The sequence below is a fragment of the Zootoca vivipara genome, chromosome 12 (assembly GCF_963506605.1).
Source record: "Zootoca vivipara chromosome 12, rZooViv1.1, whole genome shotgun sequence".
NCBI classification, from domain to species: domain Eukaryota; kingdom Metazoa; phylum Chordata; class Lepidosauria; order Squamata; family Lacertidae; genus Zootoca; species Zootoca vivipara.
In genome coordinates this window covers 50,909,221-50,929,810 of record NC_083287.1, presented here as the reverse complement: position 1 = coordinate 50,929,810, position 20,590 = coordinate 50,909,221, and the positions used below count along the sequence as shown (strand labels likewise).

The 20,590-nt window shown below is 46.4% G+C and overlaps 2 protein-coding genes across 3 annotated transcripts in view; both read left to right on the top strand.

Annotated features, from left to right (window-relative positions):
• OXSR1 (oxidative stress responsive kinase 1) overlaps positions 1-7,232 on the top strand; it is a 90,068-nt gene extending 82,836 nt beyond the window's left edge. For both annotated transcript variants that reach the window (XM_035128996.2, XM_060280927.1), the window contains 3 exons: positions 670-738; positions 941-1,005; positions 2,759-7,232. In XM_035128996.2, the coding sequence (XP_034984887.2) occupies positions 670-738; positions 941-1,005; positions 2,759-2,833 (209 nt within the window). In that variant the 3' untranslated portion in view covers positions 2,834-7,232. The remainder of the gene's footprint in view (positions 1-669; positions 739-940; positions 1,006-2,758) is intronic.
• A 1,102-nt stretch (positions 7,233-8,334) lies between these two features.
• LOC118092092 (uncharacterized) overlaps positions 8,335-20,590 on the top strand; it is a 37,698-nt gene continuing 25,442 nt past the window's right edge. The window contains 9 exon segments of the mRNA XM_060281067.1: positions 8,335-9,169; positions 10,280-10,383; positions 11,750-11,904; positions 13,624-13,792; positions 14,453-14,573; positions 16,861-16,952; positions 17,960-18,129; positions 18,132-18,173; positions 19,111-19,219. Coding sequence (XP_060137050.1) covers positions 8,798-9,169; positions 10,280-10,383; positions 11,750-11,904; positions 13,624-13,792; positions 14,453-14,573; positions 16,861-16,952; positions 17,960-18,129; positions 18,132-18,173; positions 19,111-19,219 — 1,334 coding nt within the window. The 5' untranslated portion in view covers positions 8,335-8,797.

Genomic DNA, 20,590 nt, shown 5'->3' with positions numbered 1-20,590 from the left:
TTTTAATGTTAGAAGTTTTATTGTTTTTAGTGTTCTGTTGGGAGCCGCCCAGAGTGGCTGGGGAAACCCAGCCAGATGGGTGGGGTATAAATAATAAATTTATCATCATCATCATCATTATCATCAACATTATTATTATTGAAACAATACAACAATACAACTGTCGACAGAATATTAGTATTGTTTACTGAATGCCATTGTCCACTGCATAATAGGCAGTCCCAAGTTAGATGAACCAAATGTTTATGAGTTTCCCAGCACTAGGCTTCTGCACTAATTGTTTTCAGAAACATTCCAAATAAGTAATGCTTTGGGCTTAATCAGAGTTGGGGTTCAGACTCCTCTGAGCACACACAGAGCGCTTTTCCTTCCCAAATGAGAGATCCCACCTCGATCCTTATATAGTCTGGGATCAGGAGGCGGTACTTTTAGGTAGGATTGGATCCTTAGAAGCTCTGTTTTCAATTAAAGAAATTATTCTAACCCACCTCTCTGCATACAACCCATTCGAGGCATCTTAAGTAAAATATAATGCAGAATGGTGCACAATATAAAATCAATCTAAAAAGAAGGGGGGAAAGGTTAAATGCCCTGCAAATTGTGAACTCTGAATTGGTTTTAGACCACTTGGGTGCAGATATGATGGTCTCTTAATTATGATCTTTCCAGATACTGCGGATGGGGTATCCCAAGAACTCATCTCGGCTGGGCTTGTTGATGGCAGAGACTTAGTAATAGGTAATAATGCGTATTTCACGTTCACCTTAATCCCATACTGGATTTGTGGATACAAGTTGCTGTATTTCTTCCCAGGACAGGGAGGGGGAAGCTCCTTCCTTGTTAACTAGGACGTCTCTTTCCAATGTTTTAGGGAAGCTTGTTCAGAATGAAAATGCTTAAGTGCTCCGTCTTTGAGTGTGTCCACCCTCTGTCGTTTCAGTTGCTGCCAACTTACAAAAAATTGTGGAAGAGCCCCAGACGAATCGATCTGTCACTTTCAAACTGGTATATTTACTATTTCCCCCCCCCCCTTATTAACCTGGTCTGTGTTAAAAGGGTGTGTCTGCTCTAGGCTTCTTTGGGGCGCTGATTCTTCAACAGTAATCCCTGGACAATGGGTATCTAGTGGGGGACCCACACAGTCATAGCAGAAATAATGCAGGGGCTCTATTTTCAGGGGCTTTGGGGATCAGTTGAGTTGCGATTAGTCTTCCTAATTTAGATACACCCAGATCAAAAAGTGGGGTTAAAATATCATTTCCTCCATGAATGAAGCTTGGGGACATGTGCCAGTCCTTTTGTAGTCAGCTTGGCATCTTCCTTTCTCCAGGGTAGAAAGATCAGCTTGCCTGGGGGAATATCCTGGAATAGCCCATTGAGGGCTAAAAATGCCAAGTGTCTCTTGAGGAGAAAATCTGGGGGAGAGGGGAGTGATGAAATGGAGTGTCTATAAGAGGGCATGGCTGGCTAGCAGGAATTCTGAACAGGAGCGTTCCATGCTGCTTTGGAAAAACGACTTTGAAAATTCAACTGGGACCTGGGACAAAATACTGCAAATGCCAAATTGAACTACATTCTGCACAACGGCACAGTTTAATGTAATGTGGTGGCTTTAGAGATGCTTAGAGGTGAGCATTGCTAACTTCGGAATGCTTGTCCCCCATATAGCCCTTTTCTCTGTGTCTCACATGTTTCCTTAAAGCTGCATCAGAATGCAGAAGGATGTGAGTTTTAATTATGGCCTGCAGAGAACATAAAAAAAGAAGTGTAGTCTGCTGTGACGCTTGCTGTTTTAGCGAATTGCTTCCTTGTCCATATGCACCAGAGTTTGCACCTGTGATAGTCTTCTCATTCATGCTCCCCCACACCTCTGTACTTCGCAAGGTGACTGTGCAACAGAAGCAGACTGTGGCAGTCTCTGTCACTTTGGCGAAATGCATGGGGAGGGGGGCACGGATATATTTCCCACACTTCTGATTTCTCACCGAGGCATTACTTGCACATATTCCAGCTGTTCTCTTTTGGAAGGCATAGGGAAGTCTGGCCACCTAACTTTGCCAAATGTTTTTGCAAGTTCGGTTTTTGCAATAGTATCTTCAGAGGAGCTCCTGGTTCAGCTTCCATCTCATACGGAAGCTTGATTTGCACCCCTTTGATTCCCTGGGACTTTTCATATAAAGACTGTGTTCAGGTTGCCTTCGCTACCTTTCTGTAAAGATTTGTTGGCCGGCTACTGCTGCTCTTTTTGAACCACTTCCTGATATATTTATTGCTTTGCTACTATTTATATTTAAATATTTACAGGCCACGCTTTTCACAAAGCTCCTGCAGGGCAGTAAGCAGCGTAGAAAGTTGCAGTGGCGTTGTTAAAGCATCAGCAAAAAGCTGCTTCCTTATATTTGACTGTTTCCACTGATTCTTAATTTTCTCTTTCCCGTGGCTCTTTTATTATTTCGCCGAGGGTTGCTATTCTTGTTTAATCGACAGCAAACTGTATTGCAGGGGGTTGGCAAACTGTATTGCTTGGGTCCCTTCCAACTCTGCCCTTCTGTGATCCTATGACCCACAGACTGTCTGGCCCGGGTGGCAACTCTGCCTCAGCACTGCGAAATCCAGGCGTTCTTCTTCATGTAGAATTCCAGGGTGTTGGGTTTTTGTTGTTAATGGTTTGCGATTTCTGAAAATGGTTTGTGGAAAACTTCTCTCCTCCGCGATGCTTACCGCTGTTGGACTTCCCCACCCCCCCTCTGTTCTCCAGGCATCTGGCGTCGAAGGCTCCGATATCCCCGACGACAGCAAGCTGATTGGCTTTGCCCAGCTCAGCATTAACTAAAACGACACTCCCAGACGATGGTGGTCCCCCCCCCCCAAACGGGTGCAGCCTCGAACGCTTCTGTCAGCCTGAAAAGCAAAACCACTACTGCCAAAGAACCAAACTACAGCTCCCTTTCTTAGAAGCTTTAACCTCGTTTGTTTCCCGAGTCGCATCGCAGCGCCTCCCCACCGATACCACCGTTGCAGACAGCTGGCTTCTCGGCCACATTTCCTTCATCCCAGATGTGCAGACCCAGCCAGCCTACCATTGCCTGCATGTTTGTAGTTTTTTTTCTAAATGATTATTATTATTATTGCCTTAACTATTTAAAAGTACAAAAAAGAAAGAAAGAGAAGGAGCCAGATATACTACTGAGAGTACGACACGGGGCTTCCACTACTCTTAACAACGATCCCCGTACAATTCGTGTGCCTGCCGGTTTCTTGATTCTATGTCGAATCAGGGTCCCCCCCCCTCCTGTGTGGCTGTGTGGTTGTTGCTCCATTGCAAAAGGGGGGGTCGCTTCACTTTTGGGTCCACTTTACCAGGCATTGGGGGGAAAAAACAACTTAAAAAACTACAGGAATGGCAAGCTATACTAGCATGTCAGAAATCCGGATGGGCTCTTGCAAACCCAACAAAGTCTTAAGAGAGAGTCTTAAGCCTTAGGCTTAGCAATAAACCATTAAGGGATCTTATTTAATGGGTCTACGGCACGAAAGAAATGGATTAGCCTTAATTCCTCCTCGCCCCCTTCACCTTAATGCAAAATATAGCATTTGGGAAGGGAGAACTATCAGGGTATCGTTTTGTTGCTGCTGCTTTTTTCGTTACTTTTCACCACCCGCAATCTTGTCAGGCCACTTTCCAACATGTTTGTCTCTAGAGGAGGGGTGGTGCACCTGTTGTTGGACACCCCCCCCCACCTCCCATCTGCCCTATCCAGCATGAGCAACAATCAGGGGGGGGTGGAAGTTGTGGTCGAAAAGCACCCAAAGAAGGGTTGCGGGCATCCCATCCTCGCTCTAAAGCACCAAGCCAGAATTGCGCTGAGTCGAACCTCTGCGTACTTCTGCTGCTGTTGCCACCATGCCCAAATCACCCTTGCCTGAAAAGCATTGGCTGCTGGGAAGTTCGGGAAGGCTGGCCTTTGCAATCTCTGTTTTCCCATTCGGGGTGGTTTCCGTAACAACGTTTGTGATGGGTGTCCCTTGCTGAAAGGAGATTGGGTGGAGCAGTGGGACTGGATAGCCCTAAATATTGGGCTGCTTTGTAAAAAGAAGAAGAAGCGGCTCCCCCCCCCCCAATTTTGCCGTGCTCTTATCAGGCTTGCTGCATCCTCACAAATCCACACAGTCATTTGATGGCAGCATTGTGCGAGTTTCAAACCTCCTGACTTTGGAATCCTGGGATTTGTAGTTGTGTGGTTAGGAATGCGTAGGCCGGCCTCTTCTAATTTGTTAACCCTCCAGTTGTTGCCAAACCACAACTCCCATTATCCTTGATCACTGTCCGGGGCTGAAGGGAGTTGGGGGTCCAATATTCCCTGGATATGAGCATCTTGGTCCCTCTGGAGATGAGCATGTTGCAAAAAAAAGGAAGGCAAGGGAAATCTCAGCTTGCTAAACTGGCTGCAATTCCCAGAACTCTTTTGCAAAATTTGGGTTGCTTCTTCAAACGATACACATTTTCCCTCACCGTGGGATTTTGTCTGCAACCGTTTTTGAGAAGGGAGCCCTTTGTAAGTAGACTACATTGCTGGAGGTTGTAATTGCGCAAAGTTTGGCTGGGGTGGTTTAACTGTGCAAAGTCGCAGATGTGTGGTTTGATGCATTCATAAAACCAGATGTTCTCCGTACATGGTTGCTAAGAACAAAAGTTGACCATGCCTTCTGGCATTTGGAAGCTCTGTATTTGTGTCTGTACGTGTGTGTGTGTGTGTGTGTGTGTGTTTCAGCCGAAGCGAATCTTTCCTGTTCCTGTGCTCAGAATTTTTCTTTGGTGTGTTCAAGATAGAAAAATGCATTCATCCCCTTTTCTTTTCTTTTCCTGCACAGACTGGTACATATGGAACCACCCCTATTCTGTTTTTTACAGCAATAAGATAAATAAATAAATAAATAGATTGCCAGTAGATTCATACATGGCAAGATTAAGCTCTGGACAATTTTGTCCCTCCTGCTGCACTAATTGCTTGGAATTTGCAAACTTGTTTTTTTTATACTCTCCAGTGTGAGCATCAGAGTTTGATCAAGATGATATAACTGAAACCAATATAGCTTGCGTTTAGTATTTTTTAAAGAAAATGAGTATCTGGTGGGGTGCGTGCGTGCGTGTGTATGGGTTTTTTTTCGTTTTTTTGAATTTCTACATATAAATTATACTTTTTAGTTTGGAAAAAAGCAACACTTGTAATGCAATATGTGAATAATAAAATGGTGTAGATTCTTCCCTCTCCCACAGGTCTCCCCCCCACCTCAAACACACTCAACAGTTGGGCCCTTCGTGTATCCCTGCTCTGCTTTTGGAGCACAGAGAAAATGTAGGCAGTCTACATTTTGATGGATGAGTTTAAATCCCAGACAGACAAAGGAACTGAGTTCTCGTTTCTCCCCCTACAGCCTTCCAATGTGCTTGGAATTGGCCCGGTCGGCACTTTGCAATGCCAATCTCTTAACCAGAGTTAAACTCTCTGGAGCTGGCTTACGGATTCCTTTCCTTCCTTCCCCTTGACTCTGTTTCCAGGGCAAATTCCAGCCCTCCTTGTTTCTTTGGCTTTATCCGTGGTTCTGCATTCCACTTGCTCCAACTTTAACCGGAATTAACTTTCCAAGCATGCCTCTGAAGCTGCTCTGTTAACTTGGGAGAAGGCAGATCCTAGTTAACGTTTCTGCAAAACCATGGCTACTACCGAGAAGGAAGCTAGGAAAAGAAGAGGATGCAACTTGCAAGTTTTGCATCTCACATCTAACCTCTTAACTGGGATTTAAGGCACACACACTCAACCTGGTGCCTTCCAGAGGTTTTGGACCACAATTTCCACCTGCCCAGTTGCGATCCAAAACATCTGGATGGCACCAGGTGGGGGGGGGAACTGATTGAAGAGACGTGTGCACTGGCCCACTCTGGTTGGGGGGGGGGTTCAATTCAGTTAGGAATCTCTTGGGTCCCGTCCCCATTTAACCGATTATATTTATATATTTTTCGCTCTATCGGCAGTGACAGAAGCTTCCTTCACTCTCTCACACACAAGATTTTTGCCATGTTTGCTTTTTAAAAGAAAATAACACCCCCCCCAAAAAAAAACCCAACCCCAAACCTGTAGTTTTATTATCTACATGGTTATTATCTACAATAGGTCATGAACAAAAACTGCTACACACGTGGAGGCAAAACGAGGAAAGGATAGGAAAGGCAGTGGTGTCCTAGAGGCAGAGTGTGAAAGAAAAGAGCCCCGTTCGAATTCTGAGTGTCTGTGTTGGGAGATCTTGTTCTGCCCCCTCTCAGAGCACCACGTCCCCCCCTCCTCAACTCTTACTTTCATTTAAAACCTGCATGGGTGGGGTGTAACACTAAGCAGCCCCGGGACTACTGTTTCCGGGGTGTGTGTGTGTCCCCACTTTGAGCGATGGGAGTGGCGGAGGCTCCGCCGCAGTCTCGATTCCCTGAATCCTTTGCCTGCCTTTGGCCAGCGGCGCATCCCTTCGGAGCCTGTGATGTCATGCCACTAAAGTGGGCAGGGCTTGCCTCAAGCCCCACCCCCTTGTAGGGTGGTGGTGGTGGTGATTCAAAAAGGTGGGTGGAGCTTGTGGCTGAAATGGGCCTCAGGTGAGGAGCCAGGTGGGCGAAGCTTGGAGGGCAAGTAGAAGGCACCCACCCCCACTACCCACTATTCCCACCCTGTCTTCAGCTATGAAGACCAAATTATTCTGGTACAGTATTACTTCACTTTTGCCTGCATGCCGTGCAAACCTTGTTGTACTCTACACTGGGAGGGGGGTCCAGCCTAATCCAGTGCAATGATGCAGTATCTATTTATTTACTCCCACCTCTGTCTAACCCAAGTCTAGCAGACAAGAGTATCCATGCTGGCCGTTCTCCTTGTAATTTTATTTTATTCTGTCTTAATGAGCCTTCACTCCCCTTGCTAATAGAAATTCCTAGGCACATGTTTCTTGGTAACAGTTTCCTTCCCCCCCCCCCCCCCAACCTGGGATACTAAAAAGTGCTAGGCGACTGTTTTGTTCTCGAGGTTCAAAGTGCCAATGATTTTATTATTTTATATTTTAATTTTTGGGGGGGGTAAGGAATTATTTCTAACCTTTTTACCCTTAACGGATCAGAGGGGTTTTTTAAAAAATTTTTATTTTGGGTAAATTCTGAACTTGAACCTAGAAATCAGTTGGTATTTTTTTTAGGGATGATGATGGTGTATTAATAAAACAGGAACCTCTACATGATTTTGGTGTACTGTAGATTTTAATGAAAGATGTAAAATATTCAGCCTTTTCCCTCCCCCCCTTTGACTTTGTATTTTATTGCATGTATTTCTCTAATTTTTAATCAATAAAAAAAAATGTCCATTGCTTTTGGGAGTTGGTTTGTATTATTATGATGTTGCTCTCATTCCCTCTCTGCCTCTTCTTGCAAATATCCCCAATACCTCACCACGGTTACGTCATATGCTTACATACAAGAGAATAGCCACACAACACACCAGACTTCCTCAAGAGATGCTCTGGGCCTCGTTTCCCATCACAGCAACACAACATCGTCCGCAAAGGCTTTCGATTTGTCATTTCTCTGCCCAACTGTTCCCCCCCATCATTTTTCCCATATTTCCTTTCATTGCCTACAGACAGCCACCCAATCTTAAACAACTCCTCACCCACAATAATACAACCACCAGACTTAACATGGACACTGGTACCAGAGCCTGCAATAAACCTAGATGCCAACTTTGCTGCCACATACACCCGGACAACATCATTACTGGCCCCAACAACATCCAACATACCATCTCAGGACTATTTAATTGCTCATCTTCTAACATTGTGTATGCCATCAAATGCCAACAGTGCCCTTCAGCTCTCTATATTGGACAAACGGACCAAACCCTACGCCAAAGGATAAATGGACATAAATCTGACATCAGGAACCACAAGACAGAGAAACCAGTAGGAGAACACTTCAATCTCCCAGGACATTCTATACAAGATCTCAAAGCAGCTGTTTTATTACAGAAAAAATTCAGGAACAGACTGGAAAGAGAAGTTGCTGAATTGGAACTCATTACCAAGCTTAAAACCATGGAGCCACCTGGGATGAATAAAGACATTGGATTCTTATCTCATTATGCATGGTCAAGCTTTCTTTAGCGCCTCAGCCCTTGCTTCCCCCCCCCCCAGGACCAATTGCAGTCATCAACAGTCGTTAACAGCCATCTACAGTTTTACCACTCCCATCACCCATTCCCATCACCCCCACCCTCTGAATATACATAAGGGTCTGATGGATTCTGTTTCAGTGTATCTGACGAAGTGTGCATGCACACAAAAGCTCATACCAAAATAAAAACTTAGTTGGTCTTTAAGGTGCTACTGAAGGAATTTTTTTATTTTGCTTCGACTCAGACCAACACGGCTACCTACCTGTAACCATATTTCCTTAGTTAGCATTTCCAATATTAGAATAAATAACAGTGGCGACATGGGAAAACCTTGTCTTGTCCCTTTTTCAATACTGCATTTCCCCATGATATTGCCATTTATTGTTGGCAGCCAGGTTAATGGGTTACAGAGTAGAGTTGCAGAAACGTGAGGTGTCATGCTGTCAAAAGATCAGAGTGGATACCCATCATTTGTTGCCAAATGCCATCTAAGCATTTATTTTGGGTTTAAACATTAATTCCAGAGGCTAGGTGAAAAATCTCCCTTGGGGGAGATTGCAGTTGCAGAAGGGAAGGGGAGAAAGAAGCCGGCAATGACTGACACTGGGGAAATCATCAAAGCTCTCGGAGACTTTGGGCGATTCCAATGGCGGTTGGTGGTGCTCATCTCACTAGCCACGCCAAGCCTCGCCTTTCATATGTTTTCCCAGTTATTCATGGTCCTAGAAGAGCCCCATCATTGCAACACAAGCTGGTTCAACGCCCTCAGCTTGAACCTGACCGAAGAGGAACGGCTGGTCTTGACCCTTCCCAAAAAGCCCGATGGGACATTTGAAGAATGTCTCATGTACACTCCAGTGGACTGGGCTCTCCATGCCATCATACAATATGGACTTAATTCTACCGAAAAATGTCGCCGTGGCTGGGTTTATCCTTCAAACCAAGAGCCTTCCTTGATCGCACAGGTTTGGAAATTTCCTTTTGCCCTTCTGAATCATTTGCTTGCATTCCCCCCTAAGTTATTTATTCATTTATATACCGGTTATATATATGCCAAAATGGCTTCTAAGCAGTTTATATACCCCCGTCTCCCGTCCTTCGTGGGAGGTTTCAGGAGGTTGTACCTATTGCACTTCACACCCTCACAATTCAGAGCCATTTCACTTCCACACGTGTAGCCATAGGCGGCAACTCCTGTTAAGCAACATCTTATGAACTGCCCTGAGATCTTCGGACAACGGGAAATACATCAATTTAATTGACAACAACAACTCCCACCTCCAGTGCCTGCCCCACGGATGATGCTAAATCACAATTTGGCAACCCTAAGTGTTTTTGCAAGCCAGGGAAAGTGTATTGCTTTCCATTCATTTGTTTGTCTTCCTGTCTATTTCCAGCCCCCTCCCGCCAAATTATGAACTTTAAACAGCAGCATCACTTTTCAGGCAAGTAAAAATGGTAAATGCAGTGGCCGCTATCAAAAAATATTTATGTGTGCAGATGCGCAGGTGTGCACGTATATATATATATACACACACACACACATACACACACACACACTTAAAAAGCAAATTGAATTTTAAAAAATCACCCAAAGTTACACCACAAAAGGAACTTAATTCACATTCAATTCACTTGGAAATTATAGGTGTAATTCAGATACGCTTGATTTAATTCAGTGAATTAGTTAACCTGAATTAGTTCATTGCAAGATCTGAATGAACCTTGGTTGAAGAGCCCTGGTCTCCAATGACTGCTCCCCAGGTTTTCCAGGTTTACTATCTGGAGATGTTAGGGATTGAACCTAGGTCTTTCTGCATACAAAGCAGCTGCTCTACCAATGAGTCCTGGTCCTTCCAATTAAAAGTGACAGGTCTGTATTCTTGGACAGCTGCTGCCTGTGCAGGCAACAAAGGGTTAGGAGGACCTAGTATGCTAACACCTTGGTTGAAAACCGTTTCCTATGCACAAGCCTTGGCTCCTGAAAAAATATGCCCATTGGCAAGTAACAAGTTTAATTCTTTCCCTCTCCCGATTCCCTTCAAGTAAAGTGGCTTTCCTTTTCTTTCCTTAAGTTTGACCTGGTGTGTGACAGGGAATATTTAAACGACATCTCGCAATCTATTTACATGCTGGGCCTTCTCGCTGGAGCGCTGGTGTCTGGTCTGTTAAGTGACCGGTAAGAGGGAAAATAAAAGGGGCAGCAATCTGAGAAACTTGCTGTTTAGAAATGTGGTCAGCCAGCAGGAGATTCCTGCCCATCCCCAAAAACCAGCTTCAGAAGGATTTTACCCAGGGGAGGAATGGGTTAAATTCCCCGCTACTTTCCTGCCTGCTTGTTATTCGATTCCCCAAGCTAATGCAATTTGCATTTTTTTTAGAAACCTGCACCTGAAATGCAAAATAATAAATGCATTTAACTTTGCATGTAGCTTGGTCCTTAGAGCATTGTGGTGTCTTAAAAATAGGTAAAAATGATTGTGGCACTGCGGCTTGTGTCACCAGACTCATAAAGTCTACCACAAGCACAAAACGAGAGACAGCGGAGAGGTGTGGCCATGAAACTCGGGAGGTTCATTGGGTTTATGACATTTATCTGCATGTGAGATAAACTGTTCTCTGCAGTAGAATTTGTGATAACACAGCCACCATTGCAAGGCTAGGAATGTTTAACACACGTAGTGGGAGACACGTCCCTAGTCTCAGTTAAGACCTCAATGGACAGAGTCAAATTTTATCACGAATTCCTACATCTGTAGTTTCATGATGGGGTTTGGGGGCGTGTCTTCAACAGCAACAAAAACAATGGCTTCCAAGCCAGTAGAAGAAGTGAAATGACGATACCACAATAAATGCTAGTTTTTTAAGATACCACAATACTCTGATCCTTTCTGCCGCAGCAGACATAACAGGATGTTTCATAGATGAGCAAGCTTTTAGCAATGGCATATTGCCATTGTTGTCATGCATATAATAGGAGACTCAGGAGTGGAGTCGTGGCTGCTGCATAGCTACTGAGAAAGATGCAAGGAGACCGTAAGGTTCATAGAAAGGGGGGGGCGGGACATGGAGGAACCTAAGGGGGCATAGTGGCTATACAATGTTGTATGACGGGGAAGACTGGGAGGGGGCAATGGGAGTATCTTGGGAAAGGTATGACTGGCTGGTACCCAAATCACCAGTGACGTCTGTTTGCAGGTCCCACTTATATTTTGCAAATCCCAGTATACAAGGCAAACATCTGGAAACCAGAGTAGCACTTTGGGGAGGTTGGGAGTGTGTAAGTTACACCAGCCTCCCCCAATGTGGTGCCCTTCAGATGTTTTGGGCTCCCGCCATCCCTAATTGCCGGTCCTGCTGGCTGGGGCTAATGGGCTCCCAGAAGCACCTGTCCTTTCATCCCTCTGCTGAAGAGTGCAGCTCCAGACCCATGTCCTTGTGCCCAGGGATTTTTGTGAGCGCCTCCTGTTTTCTGCTACTGTCTTAGGAGAGGGAAAGTTCCCCAAAAGCAACGTGATGGCAAAATGTGTCCCCCCTTCTCCCAGGTTTGGTCGGCGGCCAAGTATTCTGTTGTCCATGCTCATTGAAGGCGTGTTTGGGGTTGCTACGGCCTTTGCTCCCAATTTCTACCTCTACATTGCATTCAGATTTCTTGTGGGTGCTGCTGTTTCCGGATTCGTGATAAGCACTCTAGCTTTAGGTAAGATGTACACAAACGGCTTTACAAAATAGAAAGGGAAGCCTAGTCTCTGGGTTCCTCTCTGGGCAAATACCATTCTACCTGGCCCTTGGAAATCTCCCCATGCCACGGCACTCACTGGCTGTCCTTTGTGCGGTGTGTGTGTGGTTTTTTTTTTAAATTTTAATAATGTTTATTATGAATATTCATTACTCACTGCCTTGCGAGATATCCTCAGGAGAGGAAAAGGCTAAGGAGTAAACCGTACACATATCTGGAGTGGAGTCCCTAAGACAGTTGGGTGGCAACTCCTGCTTCCAAGCTGATGCCAAATGTATGGCTCTGCTTTCCTTTGGATCACATCAGTGAGGCCTTTCTTTCGCTCTGACTGCATTTTTTAAAAGATCAAGAGTGGTGTTTATGCTCTGAATAGCTTCACATTTCCAAGAGCACAGCATTCTGAGTCTTAAGTACGGCTTTTGAAGACAGATACACCAGGTATACACGGGTGGCGCTGTGGGTTAAACCATAGAGCCTAGGGCTTGCCGATCAGAAGGTCGGCGGTTCGAATCCCCTTGACGGGGTGAGCTCCCGTTGTTCGGTCCCAGCTCCTGCCAACCTAGCAGTTCGAAAGCATGTCAAAGTGCAAGTAGATAAAAAGGTACTGCTCCGGCGGGAAGGTAAACGGCCTTTCCATGCGCTGCTCTGGTTCGCCAGAAGCGGCTTTGTCATGCTGGCCACATGACCCGGAAGCTGTACGCCGGCTCCCTCAGCCAATAAAGCGAGATGAGCGCAGCAACCCCAGAGTCGTCCGCGACTGGACCTAACGGTCAGGGGTCCCTTTACCTTTATACCAGACTCTCATATGAGCAGAAGCGGTAGCTCAATGGTAAAACCTTGAGCTTTGCATGTGGAAGATCCCAGGTTTAATTCCTGACATCTTCAAACAAAAGGATCAAATAGCAGGTGAAGGGGAAGATCCTTCTCTACCTGAGGCCCCTGGGAGCTGCTCCCTTTCGGAAGTCTGAAACCCTCCAGATGGAACAATAATCTGATTTTGCATCAAGCAGTTCCATTCGTGATACACATGTGTTAGGCCAAGTGCCCTTCCAGTGTTGTTGGACTACAGCTCCCATCATCCCTGGCCAGTGGCCATTCTTGCTGGGGTTGATGGGAGTTGGAGTCCATCAACATCTGGAGGGCACCATGTTGTTCATCCTTGACCTAAGGCCTTTGCAAGTCCTGGCGATCTTCTGATTGTTGAGGCTTCCTCACACAGAGCTATGCAAAACAAACCCCAGATTGACAGCTAGCCAGCCTCAGCCACTTGCCAACCATGTCCCATTGGGGAGATGAGAACCCGTCCCGGTTCAGTTGACCTAGGGCAAGGTTTATTACCTACTCTATTGCTGCCCTAGGAATAGGTTTTTAAATTCCATCTAGAACAATATTTTAGTAAGTCACAGCCAAAGTGTGTGTGTGTGTTACTGAACACCCAAGACAAGTGCCCTACAAAATAGCCACAAATTCTCTTTGCATTACCAGCAGGCAAAATCAGAGAGGGTTTTGTGGAATTGAATGCAACTTGAAATCAAAACTCAAATTGCGAGAAAAAGCTGTTATATATATATATATATATATATATATATATATATATATATAATTTCAAGCTTTATTCATATGATTGGTTTTTTGTTGTTTTGTTTTGCTTTAAAACCAATTTCTCCTAACCACCTGCAGCTACAGAATGGGTTGGAATTGTCTACCGTCCACATACGGTGATTATCAGCCATGCAGCCTTTGCCGTGGGGCAGATGATCCTGGCTGGCTTGGCTTATGCCTTTCGAGACTGGAGAACGCTGCAGCTTGCTGGATCCGCCCCGGTTTTTGCTCTCTTCTTCTACCTGTGGTGAGTGCTGGATCAGAATGTGACAAGTCCCAGAGCCAGGCCCACCTTTTTTTTTTTTTGAAGTGGTATTTTGTTTTGTTTTTACCCTGCCTTCTGCAAGAGCCTCAAGGTGGCTTACAATGAAAACGGGTACATTGCAGAGGGTTGGACTACTTCTGTGAGTTGGACTACTTGCAGCAATATGTCAAGGGTTCCAGTCTGCTACGCTGTCTGCCAGGACACCGTAAGGTAAAGGTAAAGGGACCCCTGACCATTAGGTCCAGTTGTGACCGACTCTGGGGTTGCAGCGCTCATCTCGCCTTATTGGACGAGGGAGCTGGCGTACAGCTTCCAGGTCATGTGGCCAGCATGACAAAGCTGCTTCTGGTGAACCAGAGCAGCACACGGAAACGCCGTTTACCTTCCCGCTGTAGCGGTACCTATTTATCTACTTGCACTTTGACGTGCTTTCGAAACTGCCAGGTGGGCAGGAGCTGGGACCGAGCAACGGGAGCTCACCCCGTCGCTGGGATTCGAACCGCCGACCTTCTCATCGGCAAGCCCTAGGCTCTGTGGTTTAACCCACAGCGCCACCCGCGTCCCTGTACCCTTTATTTATTTATTTTAGTAGGGATGTAATGGACTGCCCTGAATTTGCTTGCCTGATGGAATATTTATCAGGGTCCTTCCTGAATCTGCTCGGTGGCTGGTGACCAAAGGAAAAATAGAAGACGCCAAGAAGCTTCTCCAGAAGGCATCTTCTGTCAATCAGCGAGACATCCCACTGAAGCTGTTAGATGAGGTAAGAGAAGCCGTGCGTTGTAGCCAACTATTCTTTGCAAAAAAAATCATTTATTTCACCTAGTCCATATTGTTATGTGCACCCCAATCTCAGAACGGCGAGAGATTTCAGGGGTGCCGGAGCATATCTTGGGGTAATTACTTGCATCCCTCCCCCCACAAAAAATAGCTAACTTCAATTTTCAAAAGCAGATGTCTTGTAGAAAAAAATGACAAGCACAAAACTTGAAACTGATAAATGTATTTTAAATTGCTGAAGTTGCCAACTTGTGGCATCAAAAAAATTGGATCCTTAGGCATGGCCTAGGGAGTAGAGCTGTATAGCGGATGAATTCAAAGAGGCAAAGGTAGCTCAGTAGTATTTGGCCATACAGCCTAGACTGTCTTTTCATCTAATCTAGGGGTTGGGAACTTGTGGCACTCTAGATATTGGTTGGACAACATCTCCCATTGTGCTTGGCTGCTAGCTTTGCAGGCTGGGGCTACCAGAGGGCTGCAGAATCACCATTCCTGTCCTACTGTGTACTTAAGCTCAAAAGAAAAGAAATGCGATCGTACTTTGGTTTTTGAATAGCTTAGTTCACGAACAACTTGGAACTCGAACGCCACAAACCCGGAAGTAGGTGTTCCGGTTTGCAAACTTTGCCTCAGAAGCCGAATGTCCGGTGCGGCTTCCGCAGCTTCCGATTGGCAACATAACACTCCTGCAGCCAATCGGAAGCCGTGCTTTGGTTTCCAAACGTTTCAGGAGTCAAACGGACTTCCGGAACGCATTCTGTTTGAAAACCAAGGTACGGCTGTAGATAACACTTTCCCCGTGGTTTTCCAGCATCTGGCTCCAGAGCAAATCAAGCAAATGAATCTAGCTAAGCCATCCCGACTCCTTAGCAGCCTCCATTTGTCATCTTGCACAGGACTTTAGCAACTCCCCACGTCTCCATTGTGCAAATCATGTTTATCCCTAACTCCCACGAAACCTTGTCCAGCTGAGAAGCTGAGCAGGCAGGAACCATGGATGAGCTGGGGAGGAACGGCACTTCTTTTTGCTCACCGCTAGGTGGCAAAGTCCAACAGAATAGCTGCCAAGTGCCCTGGGAAAAATAGGACTTCCGGGGTTTTTTTTGTGAGAGATTGCGGTGGCCATTTTCGGTGTCATGTGCTCTCACACTGTTCTCAACCCCAAAAACTTAGCTGCCAAGTCTCCCGTTTTCCCCGGGAAAACCCCTTTTTTACTACGTTTTCCCGGTGGTCCCCCGTATCACTTCGTCTCCCGTTTTTCTCCGTTATTTTCTCCTGCCGGCGGCCATTCCCCCCCCCCCCCCGATTTGCCCTTCTATGGGCACCAAAAATGGCCGCGTCCAGCTTCAAAAGTCGCATCTACGCATGTCCGGAAGTGCATAGACGTGACTTCCGGTGTTGGCGGCGGCCATTTTTGGTGCCCATAGATGGGTGGAGCGACACCGGAAGTTGCGTCAGCGCACTTCCTGACATGCGTACAAGCGACTTTCGAAGCTGGCGGTGGCCATTTTTGGTGCCCATAGAAGGGCAAAGCGACACCAGAAGTTACATTGACGGAACTTCCGGTGTCAAATGGCTGCCGGTCCCGGATTCTGCAGTCCGGAACTTGGAAGGTAAGCCCAAAAAGCGCCTGGGGGCAGCAGAGTAAGACTTGCCCGACAGGGCCGTCTTAAGTGTACCGGGCGCCGCAGCGTGATGATCCCTCCGGCGCCCCTTGCGCTCCGCCGGGCAGGGTCAGGCGCAGCGGGTAGCCGGAGGGCACAGCTCAACAGGTAGGGACGCTGCCAGCTGTGCTCCGCCTCTGCCTGCTCGGCTGAAGCATGATGGCAGCAGCGGCAGCGAAGCTGCCTCCATGAGAGAAAGCTGGACCTGGACCTGGGCTACCTTCCGCCCACACTCCTTCAAGTCACAGCGAGCACAGACAGCGCTGCCCCACAATGCTCCGTGTGCCCCCTTGATGCGCCCCCTGCTGGTTGGGCGCCTTGGCGCACTGCGCCAGTCAGCCCAATAGGAAGGACGGCCCTGTTGCCTGGGAAGACACATGTCCTGGTTTTGTGTCTCCAGAATTTGGGCAGTGTGCTATAGGGACACAGATATGGCCAACACTGTTTGGGTGGTCCATAACTATAGTTTGGTTTTGATGCAGAAACAAAAAAAGAAGGTGAACTAAGGTGGGCTATCCAGAAAGCAAGAGATTGCAAATGAAGTTAACTTGGTTTCCCCACTCCATCCTTTTCTCTCTTTGTTTTCACTTTCATGTCTTGCAAAAGCTGAAACCTGAAAAGACCATGTCTGCAGGCGTTTGGGAACTGTTTAGAAACCCCCACATGGGGAAGGTGACTTTTGTCATATCAACAGTCTGGTAAGCCTGTTATCTATTGTTACTTTATTTGCAGCGGTACAGGACCTGCATTGCAGGCCAAAGGTGCAAAGTTCCTGGCCTCTGCTCTGTATGCAGAAGGTTTCCATTTCAAGCTCCACTATCTCCAGGTGTGGCTGGCAAGGACGCTACCTGAAATCCCAGAGAGTCACAGCCATTGTGTGGACAATACTGAGTCAGATGGACCAGAGATCCAACTCGGTGTATTTCCTAGATCTCAGAGAATGGGACTGGAAAGACTACCTACCCGAGATGGGCAAAAGGGCCAATGGTTTGATTACACAGAAAGCATCTTCATACATTTTGTCTCCTTTTATATTATCCCATTCATTCATCAGCCCACACCAAAAGCTCAGCGTTTGTAATTTGCCCAAATTACAGTGGTACCTCTACTTACAAATAACTCTACTTATGAATGTTTCTACTTACGAAAGGAGCTCCATCCGCCATCTTGGATGTGGTTTAGATAGGATTTTTTCTACTTACGAATTTTTAGATAGGGTTGCTTCTACTCACAAATGTTTTCTCCGAATGCATTCCTATGGGATTCGACTGACAAATTTTTTCGACTTACAAATGTGCTTTCGGAACGCATTAAATTTGTAAGTAGAGGTACCACTGTACATAGAATCATGGAATCATAGAGTTGGAAGAGGCCACAAGGGCCATCCAGTCCAACCCCCTGCCAAGCAGGAAACGCCATCAAAACATTCTTGACATATGCCTGTCAAGCCTCTGCTTAAAGACCTCCAAAGAAGGAGACTCCACCACACTCCTTGGTAGCAAATTCCACTGCCGAACATGCCCTTTTCCAAGTCGCATTTCCAAAATGATCTGCACTCCCATCCATGCGGGTTAGAAACCTTTTAAAGAAGTTAAAATGGGGTACTGTGAGGAATTGCAAAGGTGTGTTTTGGGAAGTGCTGTGTGTCCTTGCAGTTTAAAACTTGCCTTACTTTTAATCATGAATATGGTCTGTTCGTCTTTAGGTTTGTCAACAGTTTGGCGTACTACGGCTTGAGCTTGAACGTGGGCGGTTTTGGTTTCAATATCTACCTGACGCAGGCTATCTTTGGGGCTGTTGAAATTCCAGGTCGTCTCTCCTGCATCTTCCTGATGCAGTGGTTAGGGAGAAAGAAATGCCAATCCTCCGCCTTGCTCCTGGGGGAGCCTTTTGCCTTCTCATCGCAGTCATCCCAAAAGGTGCATATCAACCCCTGAAGGGCTAGCACCCCCTGGGCTAACACTTGCCAAATGAGCTCTGTTTCAAACCAGTGTTCAAAAGAGGTTCGGATAAGTGAAGTCAGGCGATGCTCTGATTGGAATCTTGGCTTGCTCCAGCAAGCAGCCGACCCAGGCTGAGCATTCAATAGTGAGTGCTCCAGTTTCCTCTTAGCAACAGTCCTATCTTGGGTAAGTGACATCTCTACTCTTATAAAGGGTAAAGGTAAAGGGACCCCTGACCATTAGGTCCAGTCGTGACCGACTCTGGGGTTGTGGTGCTCATCTCGTGTTATTGGCCGAGGGAGCCGGCGTATAGCTTCCAGGTCATGTGGCCAGCATGACAAAGCTGCTTCTGGTGAACCAGAGCAGCACACAGAAACACCGTTTACCTTCCCGCCAGAGCGGTACCTATTTATCTACTTGCACTCTGACGTGCTTTCGGACTGCTAGGTTGGCAGGAGCAGGGACCAAGCAACGGGAGCTCACCCCTTCGCGGGGATTCGAACCGCTGACCTTCTGATTAGCAAGCCCTAGGCTCTGTGGTTTAACCCACAGCACCACCCGCGTTGATTTAATGATTTAATGCATATACCTCTTAATGCCAAAATGAGCTGTTTGCAAATTATAAAAACAGAAAAAGTTAAAATATAAAGATCCCAGATTAAAATACGCAAGAAAACAATCCCATTTGAAACCACACAGCAATTTAAGCAGGAGATTGAACTGAGAGATCAAGGTGATGCCTGTGGAAACAGATGCATCTTCCGAGGCTGGTGGCATCATGCTCATACAGATGGCACCTCTCGTACCCATGGCCTCTTCCCCTGAGCATGGGTTGTTGGAGCCCTGAGTCGCATGACAACACCCCTCCCCCCTGGCTTTTGTTTTCATTGACATACAATCTTTCTCCCCCCAGATCTGCCTATACTAGTAACGGTGTTTGCCATCATGGGGAAGTTTATCATGTCTGGTTCCTTATCTATATCGTATATGTATTCTGCAGAGCTGTTCCCAACTATTGTCCGGTGAGGTTTGCTATGTACTTTAAAAATAAAAAAGGTAAAGGGACCCCTGACCATTAGGTCCAGTCGTGACCGACTCTGGGGTTGCACACTCATCTTGCATTATTGGCCGAGGGAGCCGACGTATAGCTTCCAGGTCATGTGGCCAGCATGACAAAGCTGCTTCTGGCGAACCAGAGCAGCGCCCGGAAACGCCGTTTACCTTCCCGCTGTAGCGGTTCCTATTTATCTACTTGCATTTTGACGTGCTTTCGAAATGCTAGGTTGGCAGGAGCTGGGACCAAGCAACGGGAGCTCACCCCGTCACAGGGATTTGAACCGCCGACCTTCTGATCAGCAAGCCCTAGGCTCAGTGGTTTAACCACAGCGCCATCTGGGTCCCACTTTAAAAATAGTATGTCTCAAAAATGGGGTGTATTTATGCAGAGGGCCTGGAACAGAGCTTTTTAAAAAAAATAAAATAAAAAGTTATATCAGATGTAAAGGTTGCCTTTCCAGTTTTTCAGCTGGATAATCCATGACCATTTGCAGTGTTACGTAATGGAAGTTGCCCATATGAGCAGCCATAGCTCTATATAGCACCACCCTGCCTGCTCCTTTAAGTTAGCCTGCTGCTCTGTGTAATTCAAGCACTTGTAGACTGCAATGGGCTTTGATGACAAAATGGTGGAAGGAGAGTGGGGTGGGGTGGAACTGCTAGGTCTGGAGAACCAGGCTCTCTAGCAAAATTTGAGAAACATCACACGCTGTCAGGGCTTTTTTCAGCTCACCAGAGCTCAGCTCCAGCACCTCTCAGGTAGACATCATTGCCATTCTAAAAACAGGGGAGAAGTTCATGATGAGCTCTGGCATCTATTTTTCTAGAAAAATAGCACTGCATGTTGTGTTTATAAACCGACCATACAACCAACAAACGATTATAAGTTTAAATTCGTAGACTGGGTGAATGGAAAAGACTGACAGAAACAAGTGAAATCTCCACCCTCCACTCACTTTCCTACAGAGGTGCCTACTTCCAAAGGAGATTGCTAGTGCCCAACGTCACAAGGAGCCAGGTGTAGAGCTGAACGCCCTCTGAACATTGAGGGGGCCTAAGAGTTGAGTTTTGAGCTTAGGATAAGCCAATGCTTATTCCTGCTCCCAAAGGAAGCTGGCTGTTCATAGTGCTTATTTGCTGTGCTTTGCGGCAATCAAAAAGCCACTTGGGCTTTATCCAGGCTTCAGGAATCTCTAGGGAGAGTGTCATTTCTGTGGGTTGCCTTTTTACATCCATGCGCCCCCTCTGGCTCACATGGAAGCAATGCTAGCTCCTGAGCCTGGGTACTACCATTTTGATTTCCCGCAATGCCCCCAATGCGGCGCCCCTCCAGAGGA